Here is an 18,159-nt window from a genome sequence, read left to right as displayed (position 1 = left end):
TGTCAACTACCAATAAGACTTTATGTAACATTTTAAGCGGAAGAACTGGAGCAGTTACGGAAAATGATAACCTTTAGGAGAGTTTCATTTGATACGAAGACAGTTTAGGGACGTCTCAATTCAATCACTTGAAAACAGAAGCTGCCCAGTTTTACACAGTTCTGCAGTTCAAATTCAGTTTCATTATTTCAGCTAAAGAGAGGCCATAGATCTTCATTTTGATTTCTGCTACAGCTTGTTTTAATTAGATGTTTTGCAGGATTTTGCATTGCGGGCAGTTTTCAAACTTTCTCAACAGCATTTTGGGGGGAGGGGGGGGTTGAGGGGGGAGGATGCTTTGAACTAAATCAGTAAATCATATATTCCAGATCCCCGCTGCGTTCTACTCTCTGCACTGAACAGAAGCCAAAGTTTTCCTGCTTTTCACTATCACTGTTACAATCTCGCTCTCAACTTACGTACAACAAGATGCTGTGATATACTGTAAGTGCAGTATTTGCATAGCTATATTGGTGTGCGTCAGGCGGAAAGTGAGAGAGAGAGATAGTGGAGTTGTGGTGGGGTGGGGGGATAAAGGGGAGGGACACTTTGTTGTGGCTGTTTTTACAACTCCCTTTCTCAGAAATCCTGCCCCGAGGGAGAATGCAGTGTCCCTCTGCAGAGCAGGAGATTCCTGGAGCGATTTGAGCAGGATTTATTCTTCCAGTAAAGCAACAGTGCATCTGTCAACACAGCACCTGAAGTTTATATGTACTTAAAACACAGTATCTCAGAGGATTTTTGATTATGAGCTGCACCTGGCTCCAGTCTGTCTGTGTGTGATTTTCTTTCTTTTTTGGTCATATTTTCAGAAACAGGACAGTGGTATTATGGGAGATCTGATGGGGTGCAGTCTTCTGAACCAACAGCTTTTAACTGCAACATGTCGACTTCAAAGAGTCATGTATGTATGTATGCAAAACTGCAAACCAAAAAACCTGCTGGAGCAAATTCTGTGCAGCTGTGAACTGGTTAAAGAGAAAATACCCACCAGGCTGTATTGCGTTTAAGTCAGCACGCTTGTCTGTGTGCAACATTCTTCAGCCTACATGAGTCCATACGAGAAAGGGCCCTTCTCATGCCAGCTGAGGTCAGGTCCGGACACCGTGGGGTGCACCCCTTCACCCACTACGGTGGGCTGAGAGGCAGGGGGAGGCCTCCTGCACTTCTGGGAAACCGTCTGGGCCTAATTGGAGCCCAACCGGTCTCACATGTCTCCACTTACTGGATGAGACGGAGGATCCCGTCGCCTGGCCTATGAGAGCTGCTGTAGGCCCAGGCCTTTCCCACCTCATCATCATAACCACAGTGAAGTGAATTCACGGAGCAGGCATGGCATGACAGCATGACTGAGTGCTGTGGTCCGGTGTGTTTCAGTGCAGTGAGGTCAGGTACAGTGCCGTGCCACTTTATATGGACTTTCCAGGAGAATATTCAACCCCGATAAATCCTTCTCAGTACAGTTTGTTCTAACAAAACCTCCCTTCTGTGCGGTACGTGCCTCCTCCTATTGTTCCCTGTTGATTTGCTCTGCATGAAGAATGATGAAACCTCCCCCCAGTGCTGTACAGTATATCACATTCCCCTTCTCACACAAACCTCAACGCCACAGAAAAGACATGTGAGTAGGCTGCCTTTTTCAAGTGCCTGCTTAGCCACGCTACGCTGAGAAATACGAGAAGTGAAGAACAGCACAGATGGTGAAAAACAAAAACTTCCCTGCTGCTGCTTCACCACCACCACCACCACACATTCTCAACCTTTTTTTTTTTCTCAGCTTTTTTTTCCCCTTCGCCGTGGCAACATGCCTCTCACTTCCCATCAGTCAGGGTCACCTCCTTGGCCCTACTCTGTAATTCTCAAAAACGTCATTATCATCCTGTTCTGCAACAGAAGTGCAAAATATTGCTTGTATGTAGTTGTGCAAAAATGATTGTGGGCAATTAACCATTCACTTTGTTTTCTTTTTTGTTTTTTTTTCAAAGAAAATCCCTTAAATGTATTATCGGACTCACTGATGCAAAGCAGAAATATTGTTTTGTTTTGCTATTATGCCTTTTCAACGCACATCTGGAACAAATCGTTTCATCCCCCCAAAAACACACTTCAGGGTCTGGCCCAGAGGAAAATATCATATAAATAAGCACCTTTTCATTTAACCTTGAATTTGGTATAATTTAGTTTTGCTGAAAAAGACTAACAGATTTTAATCTTTCTTTGATCAAAGGCCTTTTGAAAACAGTTTTTTCCCCCTTTTTTGTGCCGCTGAGATAAACACGTCTCAACTTGAATAACCTCAAGCATTCAGAAGCCTGATGTAGGTTTTACTTAAGCTGTGTACTTCTACCACCTGCTCGATGTAAGCCATATGGGGCTCTGCATCTCCACAATGTAAATGTGAATCAACTGGGACTTAAGCTGATTTAGGCAAAGGTACTTTTTTTTTTTTTTTTTTGCTGAAATGTTTACCAGAACTGCTTTGAATGGCCGTCTCTGTAACATTAAGATGCTGAAAAGCAGATTTGTGTTTTTTTCTGCAAATGTGTGCAGGCAGCTCATCATGTAATAGCAAATAGCTATAAATGCAAATATAAGAGTGTAAAACCGCATTTGAGTCACGTCAAACAGCAGAGGACACTTTCAACTTTTTACCACAGATGTGGCAACAGCTGCAACCCGCTCGGCCATCCTTCATCCTAATACCAAGTGAATGAAAACAATTGTCTCACACTTTGAAATTACTGCAGGATGACAGCTGGAGTACACACAGTTCTGCACAAGATGAGATTTAAGTAGATTCTTTTTTTATCAAGCCATGTAATGTAACACAAAGTATCAATAGGTGATGTGTGTGTACTTTGCATTTTAATCTTCATGCTGAGAACTACAAACATGCCCCTGCTGTTTCCTGCACGCCCGTTGCATTGGGGGGGAAAAACTATTGATTGCTTTTCCAGGCATCATTTAATATGATACATATTCACTTGTAAATATCGACATTTCCCTGCTGCCGCGACGTTTGCGCCATAAATACTTTAAAAGCAACGTTGTGTAAAAAATATGAAATGTTACCGTGCTCTAAATAAAATCTCGCTGTGAACAGTAACAGGAAATTGCTTTTTTTTTTGTTTTTCTGTAGAGGATTGTCTTCTGCAAGCGTTGGAAATGTTGTACCGAGTTGGAAGTTTAGTGGAAGTAAATTTCGGTATTCGTGGACATACAACATCTCGTCCTCCTTTACCCCATAATTTCACTAGTGCTTGATTTGCTAAGACTTCAAAACAGCTGAAATTACTGAGCAACATCAAAACGCACGCTTCACTCGCTTGCTCGCTTGCAGCGGTCCGCTTCAGGACTCCTGATCACATACCGCCCCCTGCTGGAGATATTTCACTATTGTAACTTCATGCTAACCTGCAGTTTTGTGAGTCAATTCACAGGCAGTGTTGACAAATCCATCTTTATTTCAGCTTGATTAAATGTAATGATAGAAACCTCAAATCAAACATTATTGAACGGAATGACAAGTAAATGGCACAACTAATAAACAAAATGAAGACAAAATACCCACTATACACTTAAGTATGTACAACTTTGATAAATAAACCAATACTGTCTAGAATTATGATTGCTTTGCATTTTTCCTTATTTCTCTAGGATTCGAAAGCATAGAGGGAAGAGAACCAGGAAACAGAACAGGCAGGGGGTGAGGATGGTGACCAGCCGGCAAAGATGAAAAGGAAAGAGATGAATCCAGAAAAAGAGTAGAAAAGACAACCGCATTTGCAAAACTGTACCTCAACACGCAAAGCGACGGACGTGTCACTGCCTCGGTGTGACCACTCAGCCATCCTGCTGCTCCATCTTTTGCTTCACCGCAGTACATTCCTCAAACAACCAACAGTTTTGCTTTCCATCACACCTTGGATCCTGAGATGGAGGTCATTCAACACTTCTCCAGGCATCGCTTCAAAGAACCACGTTTATTTGTGCCACTTTAAAGCTTCTACAAGAGTATGTCATATTATGTCTTATGCATAAACACCCTGAGGCACACAGTATTGTACAGTGATGAGTGAGGTTGGGTTGAAGGCTAAGAATGACACGTGATTTTATTACCATCAAATAGGTAACCATTTACAAAGAAAGTACGTTCAAAGGCAGGAGACAAAGATTAAATGTTGTTCGAAGAAAACTCTGAATTACTGTCGCTAACCAGCAGCTTTTCTCATCACATTTCATCTAGAGCGCCAGGCACTGTGCAGCAGTGAAGGTAACTGACAATTAAATTGCTTTTTAGAATGATACAGTAATAGGAAGTGGCCTTGTGTTGGTGAGAGCAAGAGAAAAATGCATGGGGGGAAAAAAAAATTAAAAAGATCAGAATTCCCAGACGACGTAAGCCTCAGACCTCAGACAGAAGCTCAAAGGTGACAAACACCCCAGTGCCTCTACAAAGACACTAACCCCCAACATGCATTTCCAGGCCCTTCAGGAAATGAACAGTGAGAATTGAGCCCCCGTCCAGACGAGCAGACCCCCCCCCATGTGGAGCAGTACGCCCCCCTGCACTGCAGGTTCACACAGAGCCTTTCTTTCCTCACATGGCTTTGAACTGGATCCACGTCGACGCCGCAGAACTTTGTACAATCTCCTGAGTGGCAGCTTTTTTTTTTTTTTTTTCATTTTGAACAGGGAAGTTTGTTTTTTTTCTATTTCTTTTCTATAAAATCACTAACAAGTTAGACCCCCCATAGTTCTGTTGCCCTTTTTTCTCTTTTTTTTGGTGTTTTTTTTACAAAAGCAAACAAAAACAAAAAGACTTGAGGAATTAACAGTAAAAGCTGTAAAAATAGACACATATTACCCTAACATATTAAATTAAAGCACATCAGAAAAGGTATTTTCTTTGTGAATATTTTGGTTGGGGCGTCACACTTGGTCAGACCTGCTGAGTTTATAAGATGTGTGCTACAGGGGGCCTGCATGAGTGTATGCATGTTGTATACTGTATCTGTGCAATGTATATGGGATTGATGTTCTTTAAAGCATCTTCAAAGAGGATTTTGCTGAGTTACACAGCAAGGTTCCCATTCGGCCTCACAGACAAAGAGCACATACAAAGCTGAGAGAGAAGGAGGGACATTCAGACGGGAGGTTAGAGGAGGCTTTGACCCTGACTCTTATCTAGAAACCCCAGCATGCTTCCTGTTTTTCTGGTCTGTGAAGTCCCAAAGCCAGAGCTAGAATGTATCCTAGAGAAATCCCAGGGAGAGGTCTGAGGCAGACCTCAAATGTGGCCTCTGTACAGGGCGAGCAAATACCCCTGACCCCCTGCTCTGCCAAGTGCAACGTCAGGAGTGCTGCACGGCTCTAGTGCCTCTTCATGGATGACACCTTCTTCTTTCTGGCTGCCAGCATTTCATAAAAGGGGTCCCGACTAATGGCGGCTCTGTGGGCAGACATGCAGAGGAAAATGTCAGCAAGAGATAATGGCCTAAGTGTGTAATTGGCTGCACTCCTACGATACCCTTAGAATTCATATGTGGACATGTGTGATAAAAGTCAAATGAGATTGTAAAACCTTCTCCTTCAGCATTTAACATTTTTTTGTTTTGTTTTTACTTCATTTTTACTCAGAAGACCTGCTCAGTATAATCAGCTCTTATATGCTTTTTCTCTTCGCCTTCTACAACAGCAAAATGTCCTAATCTGTGCTGATCAAAAGAGGACCTCATTTGGCGTACACTACAGTGATTGGTATCTCTACAAGGAAACTGTAAACATCTGTGGATGTGCGGGAACATCATGAATATCTGAAAACAATCTGCTCTAACGGAAAACATTCAGGTATTTTTGGGTTAAAAATAGCAAAGACATGCAGAAAACCTCATCTTCAACTGTTGTGGAGGTGGAGTCAAGTCTGAGCACACATGCACGCAACTCGTTTTTAGACTGAGTAGGACTTGCTCTGTCTGAGGACATTGAGGACATTAGATCTGATGTCCAACAGTACTCAACGTCCATGAGTTTGGTTAGAAACCATAGACGAGGACATAGCACCAGAACTTTCCTGAGAATCAGCATGTTTGTAGTAATCCAGAGATCTGTACCTCTATTGGTACATTAGGTGACACTTGTAATGGTGCCAATTTGCCAAAATATTAACAAAAATGGGGTTTAAAAAACAGCTACAGCCACAAAAACTGACTTAATAGCAGCACAGGACGCCAAAACACTGATTACATCTCCCAAAGCACTCAACTTATGAGAGCAAAACGTAGAACACAATTATCCCTAAAGTCTGAGCAAGATAAGAATAACAACATGAAGTCGATTTGGAAACCCCTGACCTACAGCACTGAGCTGAGGTTAGAAACATAGACTGAATACTGCTCATACTGAGCCTTTAACAAGAGAGGGAATAAACATTTACTTGATGCTGTTCATCCATTCTTCTTTTTCCTCAGCAGTGGGGGCTGAGATACGGTAGAAGGTGTGGTTGCCTTCCACGACGCGTCCGTCAGCCTCGGTCTTGCACGCCTTTATCACCTGGTCCTTGTTGTCAGGAATGAAAAGCTCAAAGCAGTTCTGCAAAAATCAAGTGGACGGAGGTAATTCATTAGAGAAAACATAATGTTTTTACGGCAAATGCAGAATAATTGCTAAATTAAAAATGCAACTAACTAGTAATTCTGTACAGTTCCATATGTGTATACTGTTCATCTCTTTACACTGCATCATATGGTGATGTTTTTGAAATATAACTGCTTGAAAAAATGGATGGTCACTAGTTCAAAGTTAATCTTCAAATGTCAAGGTGTGAATATGCTAATGGAACAATCTCAGTTGATTGAGTGTAATCTCAGAATGAACCAGTAGAGGGAGCTGGGCTTACAGGCTTCTTATCCTCCACCTCCTTGATGCTCAGGTTCTCCAGCGGGATGATTCCTCTTGGCTCTTTGTCCTGGACGGATACAAAAATGTAAAAGATAGAGCACTGCACACGGGGAACGACAGGAACAGAACGAGTGGCTTCTCCGCTGTGAGAAACAAAGCTGTACTCACTGTGGTGTACTCAAAGTAGTACAGACAGTTGTCTGTGAGGATGAACCACCTCCTTTTCCAGGTTTTAACCCGTCCCCCTGTGGAGCAAACAGCCAGCGTCAGAGAGGCTCAGCAAGACAGACAGAGAGAGAGACAGACAGAGAGAGAGAGACAGAGAGAGAGAGAGACAGAGAGAGAGAGAGAGAGAGAGATGAGCACCGAAGCGCCGGGTCAAGCAGCAGACAGGCAGACAGATGTATGGGCAGACAGACAGATGACGCCTCCAGACAAGTCCTTTTACCCAGAACACCCTGCTATTCACCCTGATCCACCACCGCACCACTATGTGATCACCATCACCGCAAGTACATAGCCTTCAGCTCTCTGGCTGCTGTCCTTGACCTTTGTTGACTTGAGGACTTCTAGCTATTGTCACACCTATGTTTTAATAATTGGTACTGGGCAGTTAACAGCCAGTGTAACATACATGGTAAATGCTCATGTAAACGTAAATGTCTTGGTTTGTCTGTAAACTCTCCTCGTTTGTCCACTCAGAGGAATAAGTCTGGAAAGCATGAATCGATAAGACAGGTTACAGATCTATGCGCTCACTCGACTTAATGAACTACAACCCAAATGAAGTTCCTAGAGGACAAACGTGCAGAGCACCACAAAGTTTATCTGAGGGCTGAATATGGAGAGTACAGAGTGACTGAGGATTAAGTTCTCTTTCACGCCCAGTGGGGGCTCTCTGGTTAACTCTGCACCCACTGATCTGTAGCTGATCTCTGATACTCTTTTGTCACTCATACTTCCTGTGAGGGGAAACCTGATCAGTGGAGCAGATGGCAGTCTCGCTCTGGGAGGATGGGATGCCAACAAACTGAAGAGGGCAGGAAACTCATTGCCTGGGGGTGTGCTTTCCTGTTTTTGACTTTGTTAAGTAGGCTCTCAGCCACGTTGGAGCAGCGTCCAGTGTGTGTATGTGTATGTGTGTGTGTGGGTGGGCTTTCTTTCTAAACATGACATTAAGCATCAGACTTTGTCTAAACTTGGCTATCCCACCACCAATGTTAGTAAAAGCTGCACTGTGAAACCCACCTATCAGGAGAGAGGAGGCTTTGAAGACATGTATACAAACATGTAGAACACACTGGTATTATCATATAACAGCATTAAGCACTGTATATGATCTTCCATCAAATAACAGACAACATGACAGGTCAGACAACTCGGTCTCTACACTTGTTATTATCTACAAACAGCATCGACACAATTCACTCGACAGGCAGAGACGGAGAGCTCCTCGCCACATCTCGACTCATCAGTGTGTTGCGACACATAAAAAAAAAAAAAAAAAAAAAAAAAAAGGCAGACAAACAGAAAACACAGACGCGGTGGCAGAATCACACAGCCGACGGCCTGAGAGTTGATTGGGTTGGGCTGGAGGTTGCGATTGGTATCACGGTCATGTCAGTTCCTGTCGCGGCAAGAAAGACAGAGGACCTCCTCCTCGTGCAAAGAATGCATGAGACCGGGAAGGATGTCCCAGCAGATCAGTGCATACTGCTGTGTGGGTGGTGCTAGGCCGAAGCGGAGCTGAGTGAAGGGAGGCACCCATGCAAGACAGGACTGCAGGAGGATGGGTGAGTAAAGGTCAAGAGGGAACAGGTTTTCTTGTAAATCATATCCAGTTGTTGATAGTTTTATGAATCCTTTGGAAATGATTTATCTGGTCAGGATAAATTAGCAACTGGGTGTTTTGTGCAAAAATCACATTCAATGAGCACCTCGTCTTCTTTTTAAATATTAGGAAAGATGCACTAACTACAACAATGCACAGTCAAACTACGTGCACTTGAACTTGAACATATCGAGCATACATGAAGCATGCTTGAATCCCTTTCTGTACACTCCTCTGCCCACACTCCCACAGTTTGGTCCAGTCCGGTCCAGCACCACACCATGTGGCAGTCACACTGTTACAACTTCAGGTTCATTTACAGCAGAAGATGAGGACAGCAGAGCCACATTGTTGAAAAGGTGCAGTATTCCCTTTCCATACAACCAGACAGCAAAAAAAAAAAAAAAAAAAAGAAAGAAAAAGAAAAAAGCCAGTGTGGTAAATGGATTCATGGTCAATTTGGAGAGTCAAGAAGTCCTTTGCTGTACTTGCTGTATGGAAAAAAGGGATAATGCAGCTTCCAAAAACAGATCAAAGAGAGTGACCACCACAGCACACAGAGAAAAGAGGGTCAAACTGCTCGGTAGAGTGGTCACATAGCAGCAGCTCCCCGAGCCGAGACCACAGGATGGCAAAGGAACCCCGCAATCGCCCGTCAACCACCCACAGAGATAAAAGAGTGTGGACAAACCACCAGTTCAATGAGAAACTGAACAGACAAACATCTGAAGTTCAAATGAGTCAATGGAGAGACAAGAAATAAAACTAAAACAAAAAAAAAATCTACTGATGAAAAAATAAAAAAAAACAACCTGTGTGAACAAATGAAAAATGAGCAAGAGAACAAAAGCATGGCGGACCACCAAAAGCACCTGAGAGCTGAGAGATGGACTAGCGTTAGGGAAGAGCAGGTGTACATACCTCCTGAGGAAAGACAACAGCCAAAATCATGGGAACAAACAAACAAACAAACAAACGAAGGGGAAAAGAAAAACAAAAAAAATCAAATTAAATGATAAGGAATTATTGCACCACAGTCCTGTTAATAAGGTTCCAGGGAGGCTTTGATGCACTGCTTTACAGCTCTCGTTTTCGAAGAATGTTTCATAATGAGGGTCAACAGATTTTACAAATCTGCTGTTATCACATCAGTCCACAAGGGGGATCTACTGTAAAGCACTACATTAAAATTTCACCTCCACTCGGTCCATTTCTGTTATAGCCAGTAATTTACTTTCCACCCGAGTTGTTTTACTCAAATCTACCAATTTGGAGTAATTGGAGAAAGAGTAATTCTTCACTTTCTGTAATTGGTTGTAAAGATTCACAGTGATTGAAGAAATTTGATTTCATTGCAGATTCATGCCTTTTAAATTCATTGTGAATCTGTACAACAGAGAGAGATCTCAGAGGAAACAGAGCATGAAGAGTTCAGAGATCCACGGTTGTGCTTTTCTGGTTTGTAGAGCGACTGTGACCAGTAAGGGCCAGCTGACATCCTGTGGAACATTTGTGATGATGCAGGTACACCTGTGCGCATGTTTTTGTGTTTAAGTCATATATTAGCAAAAGGTCATGACAAAACAGCCCTTAAAATGTCACGAAACACTGGTAAAATTTAATCAGAACCAACAAAATAATCAGACGCACCAAAACACACCTTTTATTATTAAAAACTCAAAGGCCTAATAAGACTTTCCATAATTTCCCATTCGGACCAAAATGTCCAGTGAAAAAAGGGAAAAAAAAATATGATCAAGGGAAAAATGTGCTCTCAAATAAAACATTTCTAAACTGTTTGTATGTGTAGACACTTTATTTACAAGCCGTGAAGGTCAGCATTACTGGATGTCAGTGTATGAATATGCTCTGTTCTCAACAATTCAAAGGCCTCCACACGTGTTGGACTGATCTCAGGGCCACATTCATAATACATTAAAGCCAGCTGAGAAGTCTTTAAAAGTGTCAAGTCGAGTGTGTACACACCTATCCACACATACTAAGAGACACGTTAACACACTCACACATGTACATACACAAGGGTTATTAACCTCAGGGGAGACATTGGTTATCACTTTATGGATTTTCAGTCTTGAAAACACACAGTAGTCTACTGGCACAGCCACCCCGATGAGAGTTTCATTATTCTGACAATTTATTATGTGCTCAAATAACTGTGCGCATGTATTTACAGTGTCACTCACCCAGCTTTAGCAGCCAGCCCTCTCTGTCGGGGTTGAAGAAAGTGTGTGTGAGGTCATTGCCATCGTCTTCTGGGATTTTGAAAGGCTCATTCTTGATGCTCTCATAGAGATTCTACAATACAGGAAGTTAACCATGAACACAGAGCAGGTTTGAGACATGGACCCAGAGGAGAAATCACTCACAAGGAGGCAAATAAGCAGCAGAAGTAAATAAGCACCATACTGACCCTGAGCAGGTCTTCAGGTAAGTCTCCTCCATCGTTGATTCCTCTGTTCATGGAGATAAATCGTTCCACGGTAGGCTTGTCCTTCACATTCGGGTTGTGGAGGCTGGTGTTTAGCATGATGATGGCAAATGACAGGATGTAACAGGTGTCTGTAACACACGCACAAACAAGAGCGATCACACCATAAGAGACGGTGGAGCTTTATGAGACAGTAAAAAGCCATCTTGCTGTTTGCCATAAAACTGCTGCCAGTGTTTAATGTGGTATTTAAATATGAATGTAAATTAGCTAAGCTGAAAGGACTGCACTTAGAGGACCACAGCCAAACAGAGAGGACCAGATAAGTGAAGCTTCGTTAGCGAGTAGAGTGGGTGGGAGTGAAAGGCTGCGTGTGGGCAACTAAGTATGCATGCGTGTTTCTGGATGTGTCCGCGAGTGAGAGAGTGTGTGTGTGTGTGTGTGTGTGTTTGCTTGCTAAAAGACAACGTGGCCAGCAAGCGGCTGACGCAGCAGCACTTTATCTGGCCCGTTAGGATGCTGAGAAGTTCGATGCATTATTCACATCCATCTGCATCCATCTGTTAGAGGCAGTCTGCTGAGGGCATTATTTCCCCAAAGCCAGACAGGGTTCCATAACATAGTACGCCCCAGCAGACTTCCTATTGACATGCCATTAGATCTCAATGCAATATGGAAAATTTTGAGCTTCAGGGAGACACATGTTCATCCAGTATAGTTCCTTTTAAATTAAGAAATTTAAGAGTTAAATTAGTAATTATTTTTTTCATTAGGAATCTGAATTTGAGTGACTGATTCATCAATATTGCTGACAAAAATGTCTATATTGCATACTACATACTCCTTGGCTTTTTATGACAATAACAAATGAAGAGTTTAAGGTATATTGGAGCTACCTGTGGACTGAAAAACACCAGAGTTGCATTGACAGTAGCGCTGGGCGAAGGCCTCCATCATGCGGTCGATCTTCTGTGCTTCTCCAGGTAGCCGAAAACTCCACAGGAACTGTCTGTCAGGGGACACAGCTCAGAAATCAGCAACAGACCACTTCCACTGTGAAAAAGCTAAATGAGCTCTCATGAGGAAACTGAAACTAACAGCTGCATATTTACAATTTGCAAATAAGAAGACTCAGACTAATGGATGGTATTACAAAAAAAGCTATGAAGATCTAGATAAGGACTTGGTGAGTCTGCAGCAGACCTGATGATGCAGATTCCTGAAGGGATGCCGTCTTACCTGAGGGCCTGGACCAGGTTGAGGTCTGTGAATTCATGAAGCTCCACAAAGGCATGGAGGACTTGGATATTGAACTCATCTCTGCAGGAGACAGAATGTGGAAAATTTCTTATTGGTTAAAATTTCTAAAGTGCAAGACAAAATGTACAAGGGATAGCTGACTGACAATGGTTTATATTATATAAACCATTAAAATGTCAGAAAATAATAAATATTTTTTCATTTTTAAACGTCTAGTCTTAAGCCCCAACAGACGCTGAGGACTCAGCTCAGAGTATGATCCTGCTCACATCGATTTAAGCTACATACTCCCACCAAACCCCATAGAAGAGGAACATCCTCAGCCCCACTTCTATTTATCATCTAATCTTGATCATGACATCATTTCCGACCTTTGTGCCCTTCAGAGTAAACGATCTGCCCTGTGGGATCATGGGAAGCCTCTCAGGAGCTCTCGTACACCGAGTCATTTCCAGTCACTAGTGCGTGACCAATAATATCTTAAGACGCCCCTGCACTGCTCCAACTCCTCCTGACAGAATCAAAAATGCTTAGAAGACTTGATAACAATCGAATGAAATGCATTCATCAACAGCCTGAGCCTCCATTTCCTGGTTTGACCTCACCACACCCTGACTGAAACACTACCTGCTCGAAAGTCCCCAAGCAATGCATACCATACATCAGACCCATTACTATTCCCTGTATTATGTGTTCACTCTAACAAGGAGGGTCTGAGGACGGACGTTTCAAACGTGCATTCCTGAGCTGTGAGTCTCTTGATCACGTTACTTATGAATGAGTAAGATAACCAAAGACAGATGTGAGCTGTCGAGCAACGGACATCGTCTTGAGAGGATGATCTAAATGTGGGACCAATAAAGTGTGTTTGGGAAAGGATGGGCGTGTGCCTGACCAAGAGGAAACACAGCAATATGGAAAATATGCACTGGCTATTCAGTGCTTTTATTAACCACATGGATGGATGCTAGTAATAACAATAGGAGAGCATGAAAGGGAGATGGTTAGATAGAGGCAGTCAATCTTTATTCTGACCTCTCTCCGAGGTAATCTCCAATGGCCGTCTTGTTGAGGCCCTCGCCCTTGTAGAGGAATTGAGCAATGTCGTCGCTGGTGTTCTTCAGCAAGTCATTCTCAATGAGGAACTGGATCCCCTAAGAAAGAGGCAGAGCCCCAGGTTAGATCCTGCTTGTGAAAACGTGAGACAAATCACATTTCTGAAGAACTGCACCAGCCACCTACCTTTTTGGGATCCATGTTGAATTTCTTTCGGCCCATGGCCACCTGCTTATTCCTCTGCATATTTTTCCTGAAAAAAAAACAGATTGCAGGTTGTTTCTCTTGATGTGACCCTAACATCGTATATAAACAAACTGTGGTATATAAAAACATTTAGTCTATAAAATGTCAGACAAAAAAAAAGGAAAAAAGAAAAACCAGTCATAATGATAATGTCTTCAAATTGCTTTTTTAGTCCAACCAAGAGTCCATATCCAAAATATACCAAAATGCAGTATCACAGAAGACTCAGGAAACAAATACTGATGTTTATGTTCTTGGGCAATTTTTTGGGTGCATTTGTTTTTCATCACAAACAACTTAATCATTGCTCTATCATACATACCTTTAGATTTTTTACCTTTTAGTTATGACTCACGAATCACACTGCATGCAAATCCGACAAATTAATAGTCTGTCATGCTACTCATTCATCAAAGGTTGGATGGTTACAATAAAAGTGTTAACGTCATTTACTGAAAGTGTCTTTCCCATTAACATTTTCCATTTGTTTGGCAGAGGCTGGCCTTTCCTCCCCCCTCAACTGCGAAAATAAAAGTGTTGACAAAGCGTCTGACATTTTGCATATGGGAACGTCTCATTTCTCAGGCCTTCAGTTATTCAGGGGTCAAAGTGCGCTCTAAGTGTCCGCCATCACCATGGTTACATCTCCATCCCCAGCCGGTGAGAGGTCACCAGTTCTCCCCACTGGCTCACTCACACCAGCATTCCTTCAGCTTTCGTCTGCCAAAGTCCAACCCTCCACGAGGGTTACAGCGCAGCCTATCATGTACTTTCTTCAATACGACGATCACAGGAAACTTTGATCACAAGAAGGTACCGTGAACCTTAATGGATTTTAGATCCAGGAGAGAGTGCTTTAGGGTTAATCTGAAGCTGATGGGATCCCTATCCACTTGAGTAGACCAAACCCAAGTGCTCCCTCCCCTGAGGCCATCCATTGTCTGCTTCTGCCCATACACCCACTGCATTATTCAATGAGGCTTCCCATCATGGGGGTGTGCCTGATGAAACATTTAAACTGCCTTAAAAGCATAGCCAATTTGGAGAAGTGTATTTGGTGTGATGAGATGGCCCAACTTTAATAATTGACAGCTTCATTTGCTAAGTCAATAGAAGGCAAGCAGCAAACCAATTTAGGCTAAACAGAGTGGGTAATGTGTAGGTCCCTTTTTCTTACCTTTCCTCAGTAGAACCCAGGTTCTCAATCTCGCTTGTCACTTCTGCTATCTCATCCTTCAGCCGCTGCAGAAAAGACAGAGATATTAAGTTTTAAAATGACACAAGTATGACGTGAGAATTGTTGTACCAATTGTCCGCTCACTTCCATGACACCAGGAGGCAAGGCAGGGTGTGACCAATGCAAACAACATGCAAAATCAAAACACACAAGGGCTCTATTAATTCAGTTCCATCATCTTTGAATCGTCTGTGTTTGTCTGGAAAGCAGGTGGCCTTTTATCACATACAATAAATACTCGTATCAAAGCCATCAGGTCAACAAAAGACAGCAGAGTAACTTCTTCACGCACGGCTGCAAATCCAACTCTCCTCAGTTCCCTTTAACTGAAAACTGAAAGTAACTATGTTTCAGTGAATTAGTTTGTTTGTGTGTCTGCTCTACAAAACAGTCCTGTCATTGTGAATGTGATTAGGCTGAGAACATTCAGGGACAACCTCAATACAAACAGAATGAGAGATCGTAAAAGTAGATTTTATTTAATGTGGCGTTTTAGTGATTAATGGCCTTAGAGGTGGATTTAGTCGATGAAGCCAGGCACACTGGTGCCAGCGTGGCGCAGTAAGAACGTTGCAGAAGGTAGAGGATGGAGAGGGCGACGTCATCTTGATGAAGGTGTGGAAAAACGAACTGCAACATAAGTCTTGTCTTGTACACATACAGAGATTCAACATATTGAGTGAAGGTTCCAATCGTCAAGCCTCTTCATTCAAATAGCTGCAGTGTTAGTGTATTATTTCTTATGGTGAAATACCAAGTCATTAAAGGCCAAACCCACAAAAGGAACATCTGTGTTTCCAAGGCCTGCGCAATCACAACACATTCCTCAGATGCTTGCCTCTGCAAACAAAGGCTGTGCTCATACAGGAAAGCGGGTGGCTGTTGTGAGGGGGGTCCTGACATGAAGTACCAGCAGAGGAGGGTGTGGGAGTCATGGGGGAGAGGGGTCAGTGTGCAGACTACAGGAGGTGAGGAGGGGAGGAGAGGAGAGGAGAGGAGAGGAAGGGAGAAACAGCGGTGGCTGGAGAGGGGGGGAAGGGCAGCGATGGTGGCACAAGCTCATAAAAGAGAGGGTGTCAGATCACGCCTCTAATGTTTGTCTGTCAGAGTCAGCGGAAGTTGCCCAGTGGGACATCTGTAGGGCAACTCTCCATCAGGGGATGACTATCTGTCATGTCCTTACAGAGCTGGTTATTGAGTGACAGAACTGACCTGAGCAGCTAGCTGTGATTATCAGCTGTGCTCTAGGGTCAAGGCAGCAACCCAGAAAAGTACCATGGAACAGACAGGAATAAAAAAAAAAAAACCACTTCAGGCAAATTCGGCCGAGCTGATTTGAATCCTGGCTCGCTCTCTTTGGAAATCAGAGAGGACATAAGGGCTAGTCAGCTGGCTGCAGGAGCATGTCCCTCATAAGAGCATAATCCTATTTTATCTATATGCAGAATCATTTGTTTGTCTTATGCTATATTATGTTATATTCAAATTTCAATTAAAAATTCGTACATAACTAGAGGTGTCTGCTGACAAGGCACAAATTCTACACCATTTTTGTTTATTGTTTAGCCAATAAACAAAAATGGTTTGCTCAGGAAGAGAATACTTGGCAGGAAATGTCTCACATTCCATTTTGGGTCAAATGTTTGATAGACTCCTTCAGACAGAGAAATGTATGCAACGGGACAGAAGGTAAATGTTTAATCAAAAAGCAGAAAAGTTGCTGTAGTGCCTGAAGACAGTGGAAATGAGCCAGGCATCTGGAACTTATAGATCACAAATATGAAGATCCTCTTTGCCCTTGAGCCTCTGAATCTCAGGACTACTCATTTCAGTGGGTGGATCACTTAAATATGTCATCAAAATTAGCCTGACTGTGATAGAAAACTTAACTGGTTTATCTAAGCAGCATTGTTACATTTAAGATACAAGCTTTTACAGTCAGACAAGGTTACAAACTTGCTAAAATGTGTTGCAGCTGAGTAAAATACTTGTTTCCAATGAAAATCAAGTAGTTTATTTTCTTTACCGATGCATTTTTTACTGAGAACTACTGAACCATTTTATTTGAAAAATGTGTACTTACTTGTTCTAAAAAGGAACCGGAAATTAGAGTAAATACGTTGAACACATGGAATTCATGTCTGTTTTTTGTACTGTTGGCATGTTTTTTTAAACATAACAACAGCTTCCATATCTTATTCCAGTATTACCTGAATGTCCTCCAGCAGCTCCTGCTTGCGCCGGCGGATATTCTCCAGCTCCTGCTGCTCCTCTGGGGTTAGGTCTTCCGGCACTGGGGACAGATGAGAGAGGGGTTAGGTCAGAGACACCCAAAAATATAACACACTTTAATCCTTTTCAATACATATCTATCCCAGGAGGCATGTCTTAGCGCACAAAAATAACATTGCACTCAATAATTTTCCCACATATCAGAAGGTGTTTGAATGGAGGGGGGGCTCGAACAAGGAACATCCAGCGACAGTCATGAAAGATGTTTCTCAGCAGTAACTGACTGAGCGGGGGGGGTCAGATGAGACTGCAAACAAGCACTCTCACTAACAGTAAACTAAGTCTGCAGCAGCCAGGTGTACTCTGAAGACGATCTGCTCTTGTAATCTGTCTGACTAAGTGAAACAGCTCAGGTCAGCCAAGCAGCACACAGGCATCAGTGCCAAACGTGACAGGCCTCAAAGCTCTGCTGGTCCTCACACCGTGGGCTGTTAAAATGAGTCTGTGCCAAGGACTGGTTAAGGGAACAACACCAGTATCAGCACTTTAATGACAACAGCAGTCCAAGAACAATCCCACTTTCATTTACTTAGGCACTACACTGGCAGCACTTATTTTACTTCTTCTCCATTCATTTCACTTAATATTTGAGAACCAAGTTATTCTTGTATCAGACTTCTTGCTTGCTTGAATCAAATCTGTTTAGCAGGCTATTGAAATACACCTGTGATGCCTGAAGCGAACTGATTTTATTCTTTTGATATTTACAAAAACTTGTTTTCACTTGTTCCAAAAATGCAACGCAAAGTAACAATGTTCTCCTTCAGTGCCTTTAAAACAATGTTGTTCTCAGGACAGGTACAAATAATAAACTTACAAGTTTCCTACATCTGAATTTGAACCAAATGC

At 42.6% G+C, this 18,159-nt stretch overlaps 1 protein-coding gene across 5 annotated transcripts in view; it reads right to left on the bottom strand.

Annotated features, from left to right (window-relative positions):
- Window positions 1–3,483: 3,483 nt before the first annotated feature.
- Window positions 3,484–18,159, bottom strand: part of cyth1a (cytohesin 1a) — a 39,434-nt gene continuing 24,758 nt past the window's right edge. For 3 of the 5 annotated variants that reach the window (XM_046415294.1, XM_046415293.1, XM_046415296.1), the window contains exons 2-13: window positions 17,229–17,311; window positions 14,959–15,023; window positions 13,722–13,788; window positions 13,515–13,633; window positions 12,459–12,539; window positions 12,116–12,228; window positions 11,202–11,350; window positions 10,974–11,086; window positions 7,108–7,186; window positions 6,938–7,006; window positions 6,476–6,630; window positions 3,484–5,491 (exon numbers count right to left, since the gene is read on the bottom strand). In XM_046415294.1, the coding sequence (XP_046271250.1) occupies window positions 5,413–5,491; window positions 6,476–6,630; window positions 6,938–7,006; window positions 7,108–7,186; window positions 10,974–11,086; window positions 11,202–11,350; window positions 12,116–12,228; window positions 12,459–12,539; window positions 13,515–13,633; window positions 13,722–13,788; window positions 14,959–15,023; window positions 17,229–17,311 (1,172 nt within the window). In that variant the 3' untranslated portion in view covers window positions 3,484–5,412. Of the gene's footprint in view, window positions 5,492–6,475; window positions 6,631–6,937; window positions 7,007–7,106; window positions 9,695–10,973; window positions 11,087–11,201; window positions 11,351–12,115; window positions 12,229–12,458; window positions 12,540–13,514; window positions 13,634–13,721; window positions 13,789–14,958; window positions 15,024–17,228; window positions 17,312–18,159 lie in introns of those variants that run through there. The other 2 variants (XM_046415291.1, XM_046415295.1) reach the window with 2 other exon arrangements.

The sequence above is a fragment of the Scatophagus argus genome, chromosome 16 (assembly GCF_020382885.2).
Source record: "Scatophagus argus isolate fScaArg1 chromosome 16, fScaArg1.pri, whole genome shotgun sequence".
NCBI lineage: Eukaryota > Metazoa > Chordata > Actinopteri > Scatophagidae > Scatophagus > Scatophagus argus.
Note: the sequence above shows the minus strand (reverse complement) of the source record. Positions and strands in the feature narration are given on the sequence as shown.